Source organism: Hypanus sabinus, chromosome 7 (assembly GCF_030144855.1).
Source record: "Hypanus sabinus isolate sHypSab1 chromosome 7, sHypSab1.hap1, whole genome shotgun sequence".
Classification (NCBI taxonomy): Eukaryota; Metazoa; Chordata; class Chondrichthyes; order Myliobatiformes; family Dasyatidae; genus Hypanus; species Hypanus sabinus.
In genome coordinates this window covers 131889066-131911381 of record NC_082712.1, presented here as the reverse complement: position 1 = coordinate 131911381, position 22316 = coordinate 131889066, and the positions used below count along the sequence as shown (strand labels likewise).

General features: G+C 37.7%; 1 protein-coding gene across 2 annotated transcripts in view; it reads left to right on the top strand.

The window, feature by feature from the left end:
- tesmin (testis expressed metallothionein like protein) overlaps nucleotides 1–21512 on the top strand; it is a 169797-nt gene extending 148285 nt beyond the window's left edge. For both annotated transcript variants that reach the window (XM_059975667.1, XM_059975666.1), the window contains 3 exons: nucleotides 7244–7381; nucleotides 11379–11560; nucleotides 17607–21512. In XM_059975667.1, coding sequence (XP_059831650.1) covers nucleotides 7244–7381; nucleotides 11379–11560; nucleotides 17607–17799 — 513 coding nt within the window. In that variant the 3' untranslated portion in view covers nucleotides 17800–21512. The remainder of the gene's footprint in view (nucleotides 1–7243; nucleotides 7382–11378; nucleotides 11561–17606) is intronic.
- Nucleotides 21513–22316: the final 804 nt, after the last annotated feature.

Here is a 22316-nt window from a genome sequence, read left to right as displayed (position 1 = left end):
AGCTTTTTGCCAGAGTGCAGGTGCAAACGCTACTCTAGAAATAAGCCTATTAGAGTGATAAAGCTCTTTGTGAGTATTTATGGTGAGAAACACTTTGGATTTTTCTTTCATCTCCATCTGTAGGTAGGCCTCAGCTGTCCACTTTGCTTAAGTATTTTCCTCCAGAAAGGTTTGCAAAGTTATCAGCTATCCTGGGCAGAGGGTATTGATCTACTGTACCTTCGGCACTGAGTTGATGGTTACCTTAAAATCATCACAGACCCATCCCAAGGACTCCACTTAAGCTTGGAAAAAATTCCTTCAGCCTCCATGTCATCTTGCTTACAAGCTACTTCATCACAGGTGGTATAAGGAACCAGTTGGGTTTTGTAAAACTTGGGGTCACATTTTCATTTTACACTGGTTTACCCTTGATATGTTTGAGTTTTCCAATGTCATCCTTGAACACTTTCAGTTGACTCTGTTGCAGGGGATGTGGCAAGCAAATTGTGGGTGGATCTCCAATCAAGTTGTAGTTGTCTCAACCAATCACAGCCTCACTATTCTTCCCTCCTGTTTTTACCACATACAAGCCCAATTTGGCTTGTTGGTTGTTGTATTTCACTGTTACAAATGTCAATCTCACAAAGTTACATTTTCTTCAGTATAACTTCTTAGTTGGATATCTGCAGACTTCAATTCAGTATCTTTGTATTGCTGTTCAAACTCATTTTGTGGAATGACTGAAACAGCCAAGCTAGTGTCCAATTCCATTGTAATTAATCTTCCATTCACTTCTGGTGTAAGCCATATTTCTTGTCTACTGCTAATTTTCACAGTGTAAATGTCAAGGCTAGCCAGTCGTAAGTCACTCTCATCAGATTTTTCATCAGTGTTTTTCATCAACTCTTTTTGAAACTGCAACTTGAACTTTTATCTTTTTCTGTGTCCTGTTCAATTCATTTGTCTTTGTCTGCCCAACATACTCTTGGTTTCTATCCTACTTTTTTTGCATTTTTTGCAAGTCTTGCCTTTAAATTTGTATTAGTCTGGTGTGTATGAGCCCCTGCCACAACAGTAAGACAATTTGTTCTAGCCAGTCAGGTTTCTGTTTAGACTTCGAAATTTTGTTCATGCTCACTTTCATAGTTGAATGCACTCACTTGTGTCTTTGGCTGCTGTTTTGATTTATACAGTGATTTCAACTGCTCTTTTAAATACAAGTTGTGCTTCGGTTAGTAGCTGTTTTTGAATGCTTTCCTGTAAGATTCCATAAACTAAATGATCTCTTGGTGCATCATTAAACCAATTATTGAACTGGCAATACTCAGATAATTTCTGCATTTCAGCCATGCAAGCTGAAATAGATTCCACTTCTTTTTGAGTCCACTTATGAAACTTATAGCATTCTGCAGTCAATAATAGTTTCAGTTCTAAATGTTCCTGAGTTATGTCCCTGCAAAGCTAATTTAGGCTGGTTTGCTTGGAGCAGTCAAACTTCTAAGCAAATGTTATGTTTTTCCACCAATAACATTCAATAACACTGGCACTCACTTTTCATTGGCTATGTTAATTGCTTCAAAATAATGTTCAATTTGTTCAGTATACGTAGTCCAGTTACCTGTTGTGCAATCAAGTGCATCTTTATTTCTGATGTAGCCTGCCATTTCTGGTCTTTTAAAAAAATTCTTCCTATTGTCACCCGTTACTCACTGTTTGTGAACCCGTGAATTTATTTTGTTTTGTGCTTTTTTGTTAAATTGACTGTTTTTCTCTCCCCCTTCCGAAGAAAAAAAAAGCTGTGCTGTTAAAAGATAAATATGGAATCTCAGACACGTGTTAGTACTTCATTTTTGCTTTGATGAGGGGCACACTTATGATATGGTGTCATAATGTCTTATGCCATTCATGTACTTCGTACATTTTACCCAAATGAATTAAGTAAACAACTAAGAATGCTTAATTAAAAATGTATTTACAATATTACTCAAATACTACTGTAATATTAAATACACAGCATAAGTCTAACTCCAATCTTACTGCTTTCCTTTTTTCTCCAGTTTTCTGGTTAGACAATAACACTGGTCTGCAGGCTTAGTAAATACAGTGAATTCTGGTTAATTGGGCCATTGATTAATTGGGACAGCTGTGTATTTGGGACAACTCCCAAAGAACAAAAACAAATCAAGAAAATAGCCGGGATTCCCTTTGTTTATTTGGGACACTATGCTGTTTAATTGGGGCAGGTGACTGTTGCTGAACATTTTCTAACTAGCATCAGTTGTGTGCATGTTGAGTGGCCATTAGACTACTCCATGCTTAGAGCAAATTGTTTAAAATAGCATCACTTGTAAGTTTGTGTTCAAAAAGCAGTGATTTTTGTCATTAACAGTTGGCAAGTAATAAACTGTAAGACAATTCAGAACTGTTTTGTTTACTGTGGTTTCAAACGTTCAGGCTTGGAGATGTCAGAAAAGGGCCGGGAGTGAAAATGAAACAATTCTACTACTTAAAAAGTTAGGAACTATGAATAATTTCAAGATATTGACAATCATCTTGATTGTTACAATGAAAATGAAGATTTGGAGGATACAATTGTCAAAGCACTGTATGAAGGTAGTCCACTATGTGGACTAGGTGTCTGCACTGACTTTGTTCATTTATAGTCAATCAAAATTTTTGAACACACCAGCATACAGTGAATGAATTCCTCCGTTGATAACTATTGGGAACTAATACACAGTTCTATAGCACTGCAGAAGTTCTGGCAATGTTCTAATTTATTCTGTATTTCATTTAAATATATAATTTTTTAATTAAATGGTAATTTTGTAGCAGTGTGCTACACACAGCGCGGAAATAACAACACGGAGTCGGTAAACTGCAGTTAAAAAAGATTTTATTCGAACTTCGTGGCCTCGCTTTAAAGCCTCCCTGATCCCGCCCTCCCCGGGCACGGATGCTGCAGGGCACATGTATTCCCACAGTCCTGTCCCATGCGCGGATGCTGTAGGGGGCACGTATTCACAGTCCCACACGGGCTTTTCCCTTTGTTGGTGAAGCAGACCTGGCGCCCTTTCGGGACTGGCCTTTGGGCCGGCGCGCTGGCTATTTGTGAGCTGGTTCAAGTGCACTAGGAAGTGGGTCGCCACAATTTATCCTTTTATCTTTTTAAATATTTCCATGAAACTTCCAGCTAATTGGGGCAGCAGTTAAATTGCAGCAAAATATACTGGTCCTGATGTGTCGGCTAACTGGAATCCTCTGTACGTTAATTTATTTCACCAATGATGCCGGTTTTAATTTTATATTGGAGATCAAACAACGTTTTCTCCTTCTGTAGTACAGCACACTAGTTAATTAAGTCACTGAGGTGTAATGTTGTATTGTGATTACTTTGCATAGTAGTGTGAAGAAAGTTAATGCCCAGCTAAGGAAAGACTTTCCTTCTAGGAAATCAAGACACCTGGATTAGATCTTATCTTTAAATTTAACTATTCTACATCCATACAATGTTCCAATGCCTATTCTGACCCTGAAAGTTATCTGAGCACTTATCTCAGAGAAACATTTTGTATTAGCTATTTTAGAGCATCACTTATCAGAGTGCTAAACCACGGACTTCTTGATTATGACCACAGAGTATAGTAGGAACTGGATTAAATTGCCTTATTCATTTTTCATACCATCTCTACAGCTAGACATTTGTAAAATTGTCCTTATATTGAATATATAATCAAAGTAAGATGCCATGATTATTCTTTAAAGGAATTAGACAATCTGTTTTAATTACTCTCATACTCTTGACAAATTAGTATTTTTTCATACTCATACAAGTGATTATTGAAATTTTCCAATGAAGCTCTTTCTACAATTCTCAGCGTCCATTCTATAACTTAAACAAATCCATGCAAAATAATTTAATTGCTCTAATAGGTGGTTCCCAGTTTACAAACACACTATTGTGTGCGGACGATATATATGAGCAAGCATTTGGTAGACCGCTAGGACAGATTTGATAGTTCCTGTGGGAATGCAGACGTCTTCTTTAATGTGGGAATCATTTAGCAGTTGTATTTTCCAATTTGCAAACTGGCCTGTTTACAAACAGCTCACACACATGTAACCCTGCCATAATCTTGGAAGAATTTGCATTTTCTTTTCTACTTATTTTAAATTATGAGTTCAGTTTACTGACCCATTTACACTGGTGAACAGTTTTTCTTTCATCGTTTAGGAAAGCTCTGTTAGATCTCCTTCTAATGTTCTGTTCCAAGAATTCCAACTTCAACCTCTTTACTTAACTGAAGGCTAATGGCAATGTGGACTACATCACTAGATTCCTCTCTGATCCTCTACTCCCTTCAGACTGTTCACCTTTTTGGAATTTCTCTTAAAATTTCCATTCTTTACTACACAATTCTGGTTTTCTCCTAGTGGTAGAATTACACTCTACAAGAGCCCATTGTTCTTGCACAAATTTTCAGCAACAGATATCAATTAATTTAATTGCCCCGCTCCAACACCATAACCCTGTCTACTATTCCCTTTCTAAGTAATGATCAACTCTTATTTGGAAACATTTCATATCCTATTAGGCAATGCATTCCAAATTCACCTTATCTCTTTTTCAGCAATTATTTTAAATCTGTATCTGCTAGTGACTGGTCTTCTAACCAATTGAAACCATCTTTGCAGCAAAGTCAGCAATTCACAACCTCTCCTTAATATGCCATTTAAGTCCCATGTAATTGTAGATTTCTAAATCCTTCAGATCTGTTTATAAAGTGTCTGGATTGTGCACAATTCTTCAGATTAGTATCACCTGAAATTTGTAAAATAATAACACACGTTACTTTTGCATCCGTTGTTGCCATTTGCAAAGCTAAGTATTCCATATCCTTTCTGAATATCCTATCAATTTGCCTAACACCGTCAAAGACCTATGTCCATGTTACCGATCTCATGTAGCTGAATCATGCAAAATGTGCATTTACGTCTGATTTCACACACTCATAGTAGTTCTGCAGTGCTTGTACTCTCCTTCTAGTTTGTCTTAAGATCATCCAGTCTCTCCCTGCTAATGTTGTAGATATGCACATGCGCTTTCACAATTCAAGCTGTCTTTCAAACAGGGAAATGGAGTTTAAGGCTACATCCACACTAGACGGGATAATTTTGAAAACGCCGGTTTCATGTAAAAATGATAGGTGTCCACACGATGCGTTTTTGAAAAAATTTCTATCCACACTGCCACAGAGATTTCAGCGAATCTCCTCCTCCTGCGCGTGCTAGTGTCATGGTTTCTTGAAATAACCAGGAGATGCAGAAGGTTCTTCGAGAAGTTTAAGCTTTTATTTGCAAACAAAAGCTGAGACAATTAACGAGCATGTCACTAATTGTCTGCAGAGCCTAGTTCACATTATTCTTTATAGTAATTTCTTATCTCGGTTTCATTGGCATATACTTGTTCTAGTGCCTTGACTGGTTCTCACACCAACGCACGATCCTGTCTAGTCTACTCCTTGGAACACGTGTCCCCCTTCCCCACCTTGACTGGTTCCCATACCATCACACCACTCCACGATCCCGTCTACCACCGTTATCTCTACATGCTTACTTTCACTGTTGGCTACATTCTTAAGGCACTGAGCTTACTTTCACTTAGCTACATTCGCAAGGCACTGATGCATTCAATAGTACAGAGACAATACAGAGATTACATTCTGGCTAATAAGTTGGATACATAGTAAATAGCAAACACAAGGCTGGTCACATAGTTCTGGCCACACAGCAAACGTTGCAACTTTATTCACCAATAACAGGACACATCTATCAAAAACGAGCGACATGTTTGGTGTTGAATCTCACCGTAGAAGTACACATTTGTGTAGTTATAGACTAGAAAAACTTAAAATGACGGACGGCTGTTGGCTCTTACGCAGGAGAACTTAAAACTAAAAAAAAAACAAATACTGGAGCATACGGAGGCAACCGACAGGAAGTTCACGGACAGATTGACCCGGCTCACGACGAACATTGAAAAACTAACGAACTCTGTTGCAATAATAAAGCACTTTGTTAAATGTATAAAACATATCTGCATCAGTGTTATCTTGTATTTCCATACAATGTTACATTAGGCTGTTACACATCTATTGTCAGAGAAGTACTTGCATAAATAGGTTAACCACCTTCATACGAGCAAGGACAGAAAACAGGGCAAAATGAGTACAGTATACTTATTTATTCAGTAAGTTCTGGGTCAAAGTATTTGGTGAGTACATTTCTAACTCTTCTGGCTTCATCTCGTTGCCGTCTGTTCTGAAATTGTTAGGTTGCGTTCAAGAAAACAATGAAACAGCGCGTTGCCATCTGACAGCGTTTTCAGAAGTCTCCAGTTACCCCGTTCACACTGATCTGTCCGAGTAGCATTTTCAAAAATATCCACCTTGGAAAGCATTTTTGAAAAGCTCCAGTTTCAGGAGACGAAAACGTCATTTTAGTGTGGACGGAGGGTATAAACAAAGAGAAAAAGCTTCGGTTGTGGATTTATCCGGCGTAGTGTGGATGTAGCCTAAGATTCCTGCGTTTGTGTTGAAAAGTACTCACTAATATCTGTGAATGATCACAGGACATTTTGCAAAAGGAAGACCATCAGAATACATAAAACCCACAACTTGTCAAAAGCCTTTTGAAAATCCAAACTTATTTTCTAAATCTAAACATCATTCTAAACTTAGGTTTTCCCAGAATCCAATAAGTAAATGATGGCATCTCTTTGCCTGTGTAAGCCCTTTACCATTGCTTGAGCATAATTGTGAAAATGACTTAATACAACATCTGATTTTGAAACTAAAGCCAAGTAACAAAGCTTCTGGTTGCTGACTATCACCAGCCAATGACCTCTACTCCTATCTCTGATAGATCCAGGTGTTGAATATTGAAGTCCATTGCACAGTGGATGGAAATTCCAGAACTTAGGAAAATTAATTTCCTTATTGTGTAGAACCATTGATTTCTGAAAAGAACCGTGGGACTTTGGACTGCAAAATGGTGCTCATCTACTTTCATAAATGTAAGGCAAGGAACACGACAGCTGATCATCTGAGGTTTGGGTGAAATACAGACAACTGGCATATACGTGTGACAATACCCATTGACTTACATATAGCAATGTCTGTAACTATTAATCTAAGAGCTGAAAGAAAAGTCAGTAAAAAAATTGCAGTTTCTATCACATAACATCTTTCTGCTACTTCAGGCTTGTTTAGATCGGAACCCTGAAGCCTTCAGGCCAAAAATAGGAAAAGGGATGCTGGGAGAAATCAAGTTACGGCACAACAAGGGCTGTAACTGTAAACGCTCAGGATGTCTAAAAAATTATTGTGAATGTTATGAGGTGAGCCAAATGGAATTGGTTAAGTCTTCTTTTTCTCCTTTATAACATACTAAAAGAACAGATCTACAAAAAAAGTGTTAGCTTGATGTAATGTCCAGATGGTAAGTAGAATCAATATTGGCAACAAAATTGCTGAAAACATTATTTTATTTGAAAAATATTTTATTTTGCCTAATATTTCCTGTTGTAATGATGACAAGGCGATCAAGGTTTGTAATCATTATCCTGTAAGAATGATAACAATTCTGGCATCTAGAGTCACAAGAGTAACCCAGCAAGGAAATAGGCCCAAATTGATGGAAGATTACATACAGAAGCTGTTGTTGGGATTTCCTCTGTAACTGTAACACTTGATTCTGCATTCTGTTATTTTTCCCTTATACTACTTCAGTGCACTAATATAATGAAATGCTCATTATAGGTGGCATGCAAAACAAAGTTTTTTCACTCTACCTCAATCAAATGATAATAATAAACCAATTTACCAATGTACCAGTGAGCTTACAGTCTCATATGAGGAATGTTATCAAATGCCTCCTGGAACTGCCTTTCCATGACATCCTACTCTTCAAGAATTTCAGTCTATTTTGCCCAGTACGTTCTGCAGCAATTATGATTTAGCAAGATACCACTGCAATCATCTTAGAATCAGATGTTTGATGTCAACAAGACCATTTGTTGCAAAAACCATTGAAAAGCTTAAAAGTGCTGAGGTTCAAATGATCTTTAACACCATACTAAATCATAATAATTGCTGCACAACATATGTGGTAAAACAGACTGAAATTCTTGAAGAGCTGATTACTTATGTTTGTTATACAAAGGGATTTCCAGAAAGTATGTAATAACATTCCTTGTATAAGACTAAGCTCACAAAGATCATGGAACTGAAGTTCAATTATTGACTTGTTGACTGGAATCAGTGAAACAGCAGAGAGAAGGAATAAAGAACATGAAGTGCATGGAGGATGTGCTGCAATTTGTGCTTCTAAACAATTCAGATGATGGTACATTCAGTCACAGATCCAAGTTTGATGTTGACATGCAATTAGGCAGCACTCCATGCAGAAGTTTTGGGAGGAATACAAAGATACATAAGATACTAAGAAATATTAAGAGAATCAGAAAGGACTGCAGCACAGATATAGGCATTTTGGCCCATCGAGTCCACATCAACCATCAACCACCCATTTAAACTAATCCTATATTTATTCTGCTTTTAATTCACCCACATCTCTACAAAACAGTCACTCACCTACACACTAGGGGCAATGCAGAGTAACCATGTAATCGACCAACCTCCACCTCTGGAATGTGGGAAGAAACTGGAATACCCAGAAGAAACCCAGCTGGTCAACTAGACAGCAAGCAATCTCTAAACAGATGGTACAGGAAGTGAAAACTGAACTTGGGTTTCTGGCATTGTAAGGCAGGGGTTCTACTGTTTGTACCAATGCTGCCTAGCGGATCAAACATACTGACACATCTAAAGCAAAATGAGTTAAATGTAGACGTGTGAGAAAGATAGTATTTTATAAATAGGAGAACATTAAAGATGGAGATCCAAATATTTTTTGGGATTACATGTGCATGTATTGTTAAAATATAGATAGGTACAAGAAATAATGGAATATAATCTTCATATCTGAAGCACAAAAGGTAATATTTGAGTTTAATTTAAAGAACGTCTGTATGCAACACACATGCGAGCACTTTTGGGCCCCACATTTAGGGAAGTAGAGATGGTCTTAGAAAGAAGTGTAGTAGTGATGTACCACATTGATATCTGATGACAAAGAGAACAGATTAAACAAATTCTCAGTTTATTACCTGAAGTTTAGAAGGTTGAGAATGTTTTGTTTGTAGTTCTCAGAATCATTGAATCCCACAGTATTGAAACAAGTCTATTCAGCCCACCTCATCCACGCCAAATGTGATGCCTATCTACACTAATTCCATTTGCCTACATTAGCCCTGTATCTCTCTGTCTTTCATACCTAAGTTCCAAATGCCCTTTAAACTTTGCCATTATATCACCTTCTCTGTTAAAATTTATTCTTGAGATCTCTTTTAATTTATTCCCTGCTCGCCTTAAACCTGCGCTCTCTAGTTTTTACTTCCCTGTCCTGGATAAATATTCTGACCATCTGTCTTATCTATGCCCCTCCTAATTTTATAAACCACTCAGCCTCCTATGTTCCATGAGAATAAACCCAGCCCATTTAATCACTCCTTATAACTGGAGCCTCAGTTGCCAAGGAGTATCAGTAAAAAAGAGAGCAAGATATTATTTCCACTTTTGCAGAATCTAGGCTGAGAGACATTGTCTAAAATGTGGAATAAATCTTTCAGGAATAAATTTGGGAAACCCTCCTGCAAGTAACTAGTAGTCACTGTGGAACTCCACAAGAAATGGTAAATGATGCTGGGTCAATTTTAATATTAAACAAGATCAAATATATTAAGGAAAACAGGACGTAGGTGGCTATAATGCGTTAGGCCCCAGATCAGCCATTAACTCACCACATAGAACAGAGAACTCAGAAGGTTTTGTTTTAAAGCTTTTTTATTTGTGTAATATTTCACTATTCTTGGAAGACAAATGTTTCCTGCAGGTGGCAGCAGAGGAAGGCCAGTACTAGAGTACTGCCACAAAGTCGACTAAATCTTTGTAGGCAGTAGTTAGCGCCATCCTATTGCTATTCTCAAAATACAGGTGTTTCCCCCCCCACCCCACAAAGGTAGAGCATTCCTATGAAACCTTTCTTAAGCCGAAATGGTGTAAAGCGAAGAACCATTAATTTATATTTATATGGGAAAATTTTTTGTAAAATTGAAAATCTTCTTTGTAATGTGAAAACAGGTTACTAATGTAGGTCTTTTGTAAAAGCAAAGTGACATAAAGCGAACATTCGTAAAGCTGGGGACACCTATCTGTGGCTTTACTACTGTACTATAAATGTTGTAAAACAGAAATATGGGGTGAAGCAAGAAAAAAGTGAGAGAAAAGAGAGTAAGGTAGCCAGCATGAATGAATAGTTGTTCTGAATCGGACAAAATGAGTTAATATTTTGAATGAAATGCAAACTGTTGAGTGGGAAATCTATGTTTGGAGAGATCAGCAAATGTAATAAACGTCAGAGGAAAAAAAGAGATGCCTCCAGAAATAATGATAAAAGCAATGGTGAAAATGGAGCAGCAGTGGCAGATTTTAATTTAAACAGACTATTATGCTATCAATATCAATAGCATCGTAGACATGCAACAAATAAGTGATTAGTACCCTACTGTCAGCACAGTTACCTCAAATTCACCTGGACTCATAAAACATTACCGATAGTCCACCTGGTAGAAAAGAATAGAGAATATAACTAAAATCTTAATTCATTAACATATGGACCAGAGGATTAGATTTGCCACCAGAGAGATGAGATAGTGCTCAGCTCAGTTTAAAAATTGCAGAGAATCAAAGAGATAAAGTCAGAACAGGAAAAGAAGTTACATAAATTCCAGGTCATATTTATTGAGGGATTCAATGTTTTTATCAAAATAGTCATTTTCTGGCATCTTCAAGTATGGAGAAGATTAGCTCTTGATTGCTAATCACAAGATACTAGATCATTCTAAACTGATTCTGAAAACCTTCTAAATTTAAAGAATAAAAACTCAGTAAAATACTGTGAAGAATCCTTTCTCTATAAAACCATATCAGATACCTTGTAATGTTCAATGTGAATGATAGTATTTTACCTTTTTTTGTGACAACAGCTCTTCTTTTATTGACAGAGTATATTAAATCACTGGGTCAAGGTAGAGTCAACAATTTGCTGATTTTGCAGTGAACCAAGATTAAATTACATTCCACTGTCAAGGAATGATTTAATTTTATGCATTCAATTTGTGGGGAATTAAATAATAATGGAATTGCAGGTGTTATGCTTTCATGAGTGTTGATGGAATGGGGGATAATGGATAACATTGCCCTTTCTTTTGTCAGGCAAAAATAATGTGCTCCTCTATTTGCAAGTGTATTGGATGCAGAAATTATGAAGAGAGTCCTGAGAGGAGAACACTGATGAGTATTCCTGATTTCAGCGACATAAGCATTTGTCAGCCTAGAACAAATCTCTTTCCTGAAATACTCAACTATGGAAAACAAGTGAAAATGAACAGAGAGCGGTAACTGAACAGAATTTAATTTTCACTTTTCAAATTCCACTCTGTCTACTTTAACATGGCATATTGCTATAGTCCCTCATTCATTCAGCTACAGTATGCTTTTTGTTCACATTCAAGCTTCAATTCTGAACATCAGTATGCTATACAAGTGAAAGGGTAGAGAAAAAGGATCAACTTCTTGTGAATAATCGGCATACAAGCTATCAATAATTTCCTCCAAATGTTTCTGGATTCCCACACCCATTTACCGTGGCTGAACAAAATCATTCCCTATTGATCATCCCCCCACATAAGCATCATATATGGTCTATTTTGTCTACATGCTGCAAGATGTTTCACATTTGGATTCTTAAACTTTTTATGTTTATGTATTTAGTTCTATACCTCTGTTGTTGACCTATTTTTAGAAGAAAAAAGTGAAAAGGAAGATGAGTAGATATACACTATAAATCATAGGATGTCTAAGCATTTCTTCAAATGATCAGGTATAAGGTTTTCTTGCTGGTGTTGTTATTTTTCTGCAAATTGGTATCATCCACAATTCACCATTGATAATGACTCATGAAAATCTAAGATGGCACTAGATACCCAACCGAAACAATGTGCAGGAACTGATGCGGTAAAATGGCGGTTTACAATCAGCAATCAATTTATGTACTTAAAACAATAAATGAACTGCATTCCACTTTTGTAATACACTTTGAAATATACTTGAAGATGCATGAAAGGCTTGCAAGATAAATATCATAATGTTTTATAACTCCAGAAACTAATTGAATGAAAAACACAGGAGCCCAGCATAACATCTACATTGTTTTTCTTCAGTAAGGCCCACATAATTGATGTGGTGGTGTAATGACGTATACCATTCATGTACTTCTTACATATAACCCATCATTAATATATTTGCAATATCACTCAAATATTAATTGAATATTAAAAACACTCATAGTAAATTTTTAATTGTCCCATTCAGGCCTAAAGATTTCATCGTTGTGGGATAACATCTTTCCTGACAGGCAAGGGGTGGGGGTGGGTTCAGTCTGCTTGGCAGGTAGGTCTTGTGGCTGTGAAATAATCTTAGGTTCTGGGGCCTCCTCCGTGGTGGTTGCAGGAGTAGACTCAGAGACTGCAGGAAGTGATTCTGACAGCTGTGGACACCTTGCTTCTGGACGTGTTGGCATTCTGAACATCGCATGGCAAGCTGCTCGATCTGCTGATCTATCACAAGCCTCCAGACAAAGCTTTGAGCCAACACTTTCATTTTGACCATGCCTAGACGACCAGCATGTAGCTCTTCCAATAGTGTATGATGTCACCATTTCCTTAGCCTATTGGAAAGCCACCTCCCTCTGTTTTGCCCATTCCCATTTTGTTCCTGATCAGTAGTAATGAATTCAAGGGTGGAGCACTGGAGTCAGGTTTCATAGGAACCTGTTATGTAATTGACAAATCCTATAAAGCACTGCAGCTGTGACACATCCTTTGGCCTTGGGACATTCACCACAGCTTGAATTGTCTCAGTACACTTGCGAAATCTTGTGTGTCAATGATGTGACCACAGTAAGTGATGCTTCGTTTAAAGAATTCAAACTTGTTGCAATGTACTCTGAGCCCACTGTCTTTTAATATTTTTAACATTGTTTTGAGGTTTTGGAAGTGCGCTTTGTCATCCTCATTGGTGACGATGATGTCATTTAGGTAACATTGAGTGTCTGAGCAGCTTTGCAGCACCTAGTCCATTGCTTTTTATCAGAGTGCAGGTGCAGAGATGCTACTCTAAAATAAGCCTATTGTAGCAATAAAGCCCATTGTGAGTGTTTATGAGGAGAAACACTTTGGACTGTTCTTTCATCTCCATCTGTAGATAAGCCTCAGCTAAGTCCACTTTGTTGAACTGTTTTTCAGAATCAGGTTTAATATCACTGGCATTTGTTGTGTAATTTGTTAACTTTGCAGCAGCAGTACAATGCAGTACATGATAAATATTTTTTTTTAAATTACAGTAAATATATGTATGCATATTTAATATCACCAGACAGTGATGCAGCCTGTTAGAATGCTGTCCACGGTACATTTGTCGAAATTTTCAAGTATTTTAGATGACAAACCAAATCTCAGACTCCTAATGAAATATAGTCGCTGTCTTGCCTTCTTTATAGCTGCATTGGTATACTGAGACCAGGTTAGATCCTCAGAAATATTAACACCCAGAATTTGAAATTGCTCACTCTCTCCACTTCTGATCACTCTATGAGGTTTGGTTTGTGTTTCTTAGTCTTACTGTTTCTCAAGTCCACAATCAGTTCTTTGGTCTTACTGTTGAGTGCAAAGTTGGTGCTGTGACACTACTGTACTCAACTAGCTGGTATATTTCACTCCTGTACACCCTCTCATTTCCTTCTGAGATTCTGCCAACAATGATTGTATCATCAACAAATTTATGGATGGTATTTGATGGTATATTGCTACACAGTCATAAGTATAGAAAGTTGGAGCAGTGGGCTAAGCACACCTCCCTGAGGTGTTCCAGTGCTGAGAAGTTGCAGAACCTGGGCCTCTGTACCTCCCTCTGTAACTGGATCCTTGACTTCCTAACCAGAAGACCACAGTCTGTGCGGATTGATGATAACATATCCTCTTTGCTGACGATCAACACTGGCGCACCTCGGGTATGTGCTCAGCCCACTGCTGTACTGTCTGTATACATATGACTGTGTGGCTAGGCATAGCTCAAATACCATCTACAAATTTGTAGACAATAACAACAACTGTTGGTAGAATCTCAGGTGGTGACGAGAGGGTGTACAGGAGTGAGATATGCCAACTAGTGGAATGGTGCCGCAGCAATAACCTGGCACTCAACGTCAGTAAGATGAAAGAGTTGATTGTGGACAAGTTCCTGGGTGTCAAGATCTCTGAGGATCTAACCTGGTCCCAAAATATTGATGTAGTCATAAAGAAGGCAAGACAGCACTATATTAGAAGCGATTTGGCATGTGAACAAATACGCTCAAAAACTTCTATAGTTGTACCATGGAGAGCATTCTGACAGGCTGCATCACTGTCTGGTATGGAGGGGCTACTGCACAGGACAGAAAGAAGCTGCAGAAGGTTGTAAATTTAGACAGCTGCATCTTGGGCACTAGCCTACAAAGCACCTTTAGGAACCAGTGTCTCAGAAAGACAGAGTCCATTATTAAAGACTTCCAGCACCCAGGCCATGCACTTTTGTCACTGTTACCATCAGGTAGGAAGTACAGAAGCCTGAAGGCACACACTCAGTGATTCAGGAACAGCTTCTTCCCCTCTGCCATCCAATTCCTAAATGGATTTTGAAGCTTTGGACACTACCTCACTTTTTAAAATATACAGTATTTATGTTTTTGCACACCTTTAAATAATCTATTCAATACAGTTAATCGATTTACTTGTTTATTATTATGTTTTTTTTTCTCTCAACTAGATTATATATTGCATTGAACTGCAGCTGCTAAGTTAACAAATTTCACGTCACATGCTGGTGATAATACACCTGATTCTGATTTTGTTATTACCAATATGCACAAATTGTGGTCTTCTGATTAGGAAGTTGAGGATCCAATTGTAGAGGGAGTTACTGAGGCCCAGGCTCTGTAGCTTTTTGATCAGGACTGTAGGAATGGTATTGTTAAACACTGAGCTATAGTCAATGAACAGCAGCTTGACATAGGTGTTTGTATTGTCCAAGTGATCAAAGACCGTGTGAAAAGTCATTGAGATTGCATCTGCCATAGACCATTGTGATGATAGGCAAATTGCAGTGGGTCCAAGTCCTTGCTGAGGCAGGAGTATTGCAAAGATATCCTTTATCCTGAGCAGAGGATGTTGATCTATTTTCAGTACTGCATTGATGGTGTCTTTAAAATCACCAGAGATCCTGATACACCTAGCCTTCTTGGCTACTAGGACAATTGGCCATGTCTGTGGACTATTACTGAACCTTGAAAAGAATTCCTTCAGCCTCCATGTGATTTAGCTCATCAGCTACTTTATCATGGATGGTACAAGGATGGACTTAGTAAAACTTTGGTGTTGCATTTTCTTTTAATACTGTTTTCCCCTTGATATATTTGAGTTTTCCACTGCCATCCTTGAACACTGCTATGGCATCATCCAGTACCTTTCTTAATTCACTTTCAGTTGACTGTATTGCAGGTGATGTAGCATGCAAATGGTGGATGGATCTTCAATCAAGTTATAGTTGTCTCAGACAATCATGCCCTACGATGCTGGCCCTCCTATTTTTACCACATAAAGGCTCAATATGGCTTAAGGGTGGTTGTATTTCACTGTTACCAATGTTATTCCCACACAAGTTATCTTTTCACCAATATATCTTCTTAGTTGGATATCTGCAGGCTTCAATTCAGTATCTTTGAAATACTGTACAAGCTCATTTTGTGGAATGACTGAAACAGATGAGTCAGTGTCCAATTCCATTGTAATTAATTTTCCATTCACTTCTGGTGTAAGCCATGTTTTGTCTACTGCTAATTTTCACAGTGTAAATGCCAAGCTAGCCTGTTCTATGTCAGTCATTATCAGATTTTTCATCAACTCTTTGAAAATGCAACTTGAATTTTAGTCTATTTTTGTTTCCTGTACAATTCATTTGTTTTTGTCTGCCCAACATGCTCTTTGTATCCATTCTATTTTGTTGTATTTTTTGCAAGTCTTGCCTTTAAATTTGCATTAGTCTAGTGTGTATGAGCCCCTGCCACAATGGTAAGACAGTTAGTTCTAGCCAGTTGGATTTCTGTTTAGACATTGCAATTTTGTTCATGTTCACTTTCATACCTGACTGCAACTGGCTTGTGTCTCTTGTCTGCAGTTTCCGTGGATAGTACGATTTCAACAGCTCTTTTAAATACAAGTTGTGCTTCAGTTAGTAGTTGTATTTGAATGTTTTCTTGTAAGATTTCACAAACTAAACAATCTTTCACTGCATCATCATTAAGTCTATCACTGAAAACACAATGCTGAGATAATTTCTTCAATTCAACCACATAAGCTGAAGTGGGCTACCCTTCCTTTTGATTCTGCTTATGAAGCCTGTAGCATTCTGCAATCAATGGTTTTGGTTCTAAAGCTTCCTGCATTGCATTCACGATATTAGCAAAGCTGATTTGGTTGGAATAGTAAAACATTTTAGTAAACTGTATGCTTTAACACCTGTTGCATTCAGTAACAGTGGCACTCGTTTCTCATTGGCTATATAACTAGCTTCAAAAGACTGCTCAATTAATTCAGTGTAGAACATCCAGTTATCTGTTGTGCAGTTGAACACATCTAACTTTCCAATGTAGCCAGCCATTTCTGCTTTATTTATTTATTATTATTATCACTCAATACTCTGTTTATGAACCTGTGAATTTAGCCTTTTTTTTGCATTTTTTAAACTCAAATGTCTCTCTATTAACATCTCTGGCTTAATGAGTGGAGGTGTTGATCAGCCTGATGGCTTTGGGGGGGGGGGGGGTAACTGTTTTTAAGTGTAGTGGTCCTGGCATAGATATTGTGTAGCTTAACTGCCTATATGAAAATTAAATATGCTAGTCTAAATGAAAATCAAAGACATAATATAGCCATTTACTGCTCATCTCAATAGACACTTTTCAACTCATGAAATTAAGATACTGAGAATCTTTTGAGACATCCAGGCTCATTTTACACAAAGAAGCAGTTACTATTGGACGCAAACCTGTTATTGAGACTCCGATCCTTTTTGGCAGGTGGCCTCATTGTTGAAGTAACCACAGAATATCTAACTCAACTTTTTTGTTAATTAAAACAATGATTGTTTGCTACTGCTGTCCCATATAGATAATTTTTATAGAAAATAACTTTGTAATATTTTTATAAGCAGATTCATGGTGTAAATGGAACGTACTTCTACAATCCTAGAGTTCAGCCTTGATTTGATGCTGCTTTTGTTGTTGTGACTCGATTAATTGTAAAGCTTATGTTGTCTATTGTTTTATTAATTGTTTCAAACTATTTGCAGGCACCCTTTCACTTTTATCACTTGGGATGTTGTTGATGCAACCTGTGGCTGCCTCTTGGCCCAGGCAGAAGAAGCAGAGAAAGCTCATCATTCACTCCCTGTCGCAGAACATATGATCCTGGAAGAATTTGGCCGTTGCTTGGCACAAATTCTACATTTAGAATGGAGAGCAGAAGAAATGCAATGCCTGTGAACTTTACATTAATGCATAACAGATGGTACTTCATTATATTTATAGCCAATAGATGAGTTTTATCTTACTTTTCCCATGCCGAGATAACCCTGGTTTGGAACTCTCCCCAGATGGATGTTGGAACAAGTTTCTTTTTTGTATTAGGCATGGTCAGTATTGTAATTTGCTACAGGTTTTCTTAAGCAATTTCCACTTACAGAAATATTTTATGGCAGGGTGCAAGGAATATCTCTTAGGTTGCTATGAGCATTTTAAAATAATTTGTTAAGTGTAACATAGTGTGCCATCATAAGTATTTTCTAATTTAGAAATTGACTCCAAATACAAAAGTAAAGTTAGCATTTAAGGTTTTGCTAAATATAATTTTCAGAAAACTTAAAATTAAATAATTTGTCCTACTTTTTAAAATCAGCATTTTACAAGTACTTTACCTAAATTTTAAAAAGTATGAAATGTAGAGCCTTACTGTAATGAAATTTCACTTAATTCCTCAAACTATCCTTTAGCTTCCACTATGAGTGAACAGCACAATTAGAAGGCACCAAAATTTAAAAAGACTATCGATCCTACTGATAGAAATGTGAGCTGGTACTTCTCAAGCACAATTTTCTGGGGCTCACACATGAAGAATACCCACATGAATAAAGGTGAATGGTGCCTGTGGATCTATATTCTGGTCTTCCAAACCAGAAAAAAATGTGATCCAGAATTATGGTGATTGCAATTGAAAATCTGAGGCACACATTTTTTTTAAAAAAGCAACTGCCATAATAATTGTTTAAAGTTTTAGAATGTTTAGAGAGAGCTGGTTAGAACTAATATTAAGGGGCAGAAATCAGGCAAATTCATTAGTAACTTGTCAAGCTACCTACTCTGTACATTTTGTAAGTTTACTAATTTTGAAGTTTATTTAGAGTACATGCAAGCCTATTTTATCCACCTTCTCTAAATAGTTCATGGAAACACATTTCAACAAAATTATCCCTTTCAGAAATCAGAGTAAATGACCACAAAAAATAAACACAAATTCTTAAGATGGCTCAGCATGAATTCCATCCCCGGTAAAGATGGAAGCATCCAGATCAGACATTTGAGAAACAGCTTTCTGTATATGTAGAGCAACAAGAAATCTGCTGGAGGAATTCAGCAGGTCAAGCAGCATCCATAGGAGGAAAGGAATTGTCAAGTTTCAGGTCAAAATTACCTGAATCAGAACCTAGCAGGGTCTCAATGCAAAATATCAACAATTCCATTCCTCCCACAAACACTGTTTGACTTGTTCTGCCAGTAGATTGTTGGCCTAGATTCCAGCATCTACAGTCTTCTGTAGAGAATTTGGTGATTTTATGGAAGTAGTTGGTAAGTAACCACTATGCCTGCGAGCTGGAATAGTGGAAAAAGATATCACAGTTTCTATTCTGTGATCCCTACTGGAAAGTAATTGTGAATGCCAAGATTATGTAAACAGGGCTGGGCTGCTGACACACAACAGTGTGAGCCATAGGCATTTGATTTTCACAAGTGTACCCAATGCCTGTCGCTTGCAAGTCAGTCTTAAATTTTGCAAAGGGAACATGCCATGATAACAATTAGAAATATTATGTAGATTCAATGTGGTTAGCATGATTTTAAAAGAAAAATTCTAAATTTAGTATTACCTTTAAGTAAAAGAGGAGCCAGTGTTGGTCACAGTCCAGCAATCAGGCCCATTGAATGAACCCAAACAAAATGGTACCCTGCAGCACTAATACCTAGCAGACCCAGCTCCTGCAGCACCATAACCCCAGCAGGGCTAGTGCCTGCCCCTCCCAATTCCAGCAGACCCCATTCCTGCAGCATCATAACCCAAGCAGAGCCAGCTTCTACCTTGCCAACTCCAGCAGACCCAATTCCTGCCCCTCTTTCCATGCAGTCTTTGCTCCTACAGCACCATAACCCCAGCAGGGCTAGTGCCTACATCCCCCCATCCCAGCAGAGCCCATTCATGCAGCACCATAACCCCAGCAGAGACAGTTCTTATCACAACAACCAGGCATGTTGCAGCATTACATCCAAGGCACTGATTCTTGCAGAATCTTGATTCAGTGGCTTCAGAATCCTGTTGTGACACTGTGCCTGTATTGGGTCATGATAAAAAGGAGCTGGCTCCAGTGGATCTCAAGTGGAGGAGGCCCTGTTGCAGGAGAGCCCCTGCACCAATCCCACTACCAGCACACTATCTCTTCACTGGCTGCAGAGGGAGCTCCTGTTGTTACAACTACAACACTACCTGATCCTGTAGCACTATAATGTAGTGCTCAAACACACCATAACCAAACAGGGCTAGCTGCTGATGAGACCCAGCAAATCCAGTACCTATTGTATTATGACCCAGTGAATGAGTACAGCTGACATTACCCAATTGAACAGTTAAAGCAGGTTAATATTTCACAGTAACCTGGAACCTTCAATGACATAATAACAAGATCTCATCATTCACTGGAAATTCTTCATATTGGTGTTATTTTTTGTTAACGGCTTCCTTTTAACAGGAAGCTGATGAAATCTTTGAAAAGCTAAGTATAAATGAGGAACTAATTTTAAAGCATTTCATGTTTTGGTCATTAACAAATTATACATTGAAATGTAACAAATTTACACATTGAAATGTTTTAAATTATTCATTGAGACATTTTAAATTAATTTATTGAAATATTTATTTATTGAAGCAGATTTTAAATGATTTTAGTGGATCACATTTAAAATGATACTGAAAGAACTTTTTAATATCTGTAAGATTTCCTGTTGTACACATTTTAATATTTGGGTAGTATTGTTAAAGATCATCTTTCTTATATTTAATGAATTTTAAATGTAATTCTATGATGAATTTGGCAGTTTAACAGAAATGGAACAAATATGATATAACTTTTTGTCCTTACAATTCAGAATAAAGTTACAATCAAAGGTTATGTAGCCTTAATTGCAACATGATATGACAAAAACCATAGTTCATTGCTCAATATTGTCTCTGTAGAAAAGGAAAATGACTAAGCAGCGTTCTTTCTCCAAATTATAAATCTGTAATCTGTAAATCTGTTGTGGCCTTTCTTATGAAGGTAATAATCATCTGTAAATCCCTTCCATGGTCCGACAGCTCATCAGCATTGACTGTCAAAATACTCCAACTCACATTCCAATTCCCTCTCCTGCTATTTCATCATTTACTTAATCACTTTGCCAAACGGCCATGCTTTTTGTATTGTCCCTCAATGTTATCTGGCTACTAGATCTATCCCAACTTCAAGACTGAGTAATTAATAATCAAGCGACATATAGAATGGCTGAGAATCTAGTATTAGTAATATATTCATTAAACCATGCTGTTAATGAAGGGGAATGTCATGATGAACATGTAGATAAACTAACCAAAAGTTTACAAAATTAGTTATGCTTACAGACTACATGATTGGAAGAAAAAAAATAGGATCATGAAACTCATAATATTGGTGTGAGACTGTAACTTACTCTGCAAACTGCTATCAATTACAGTATGTGTAAAAAAAAGCCCCCATCTTCATTGCGCCATCCACTGCCACAGCCTTTCTAATCATTTCTTTAAAAGTCAGAGTGAGAAAAAAAACCTGGGTTTCCAGGTTACTTGCTTGCCTCAATACTTCCTGAAGATCAAGATTCTGATAAAGCTGACAGCCTCATTTTAACACCATACAGTGTCTTCCTGCTTACCTCAGTAATATAAAATTTACTTTAGTTTAAAACTGACACCTTTTTAATTTTTATGCCTCTTATAACAGAACAATGTTATACGGAACAGGTCCATCAGCCCACAATTTTGTGCTGAACTAAGTAAATTAGTAATCAAATGAGCACCTTCCATGTGAGTTGACACTTCAGCTGCGAGTCTGTTGGGGTCATATACTGTGTTCGGTGCTTCCGGTGTGGCCTCCTGCATATCGGTGAGCCCCAACGTAGATTGGGAAACCGCATCACCAAGCACCTACACTCTGCCATAAAAGGTGGGATTTCCCAGTGGTCACCCATTTTAATTACCAGTCCTGTTCAGATATGTCCATCCATAGCATCCTCCACTGTCATGATGAGGCCACACTTGGGTTGGAGGAACAACACCTTATTTTGTTTGGGTAGCCAAACTGATAGAATGAACATCGATTTCTCAAACTTATGGTAATGTCCCCTGACCCCCTCCCCCTTCACCATTTTCCATCCTCTTTATCCTCTCTCACCTTATCTCCTTGCTCACCCATTGCCTCTCTCTGGTGCTCCCCCCTCTCTTTTTCTTTCTTCCATGGCCTTCTGTGTGTCTTTCACCAATCAACTTCAAAGCTCTTTACTTCATCCTTCCCTCTCCAATTTTCACCTATTGCCTGGCTTTTCTCTCTCCCCTCCCCCCACCCTTTAAATCTACTCCTCAGCTTTTTCCTTCAGTCTTGCTGAAGGGTTTCAGCCCAAAACGTCAACCAAAACCCTGGCCTGGCCTGCTGGGTTCCTCCAGTATT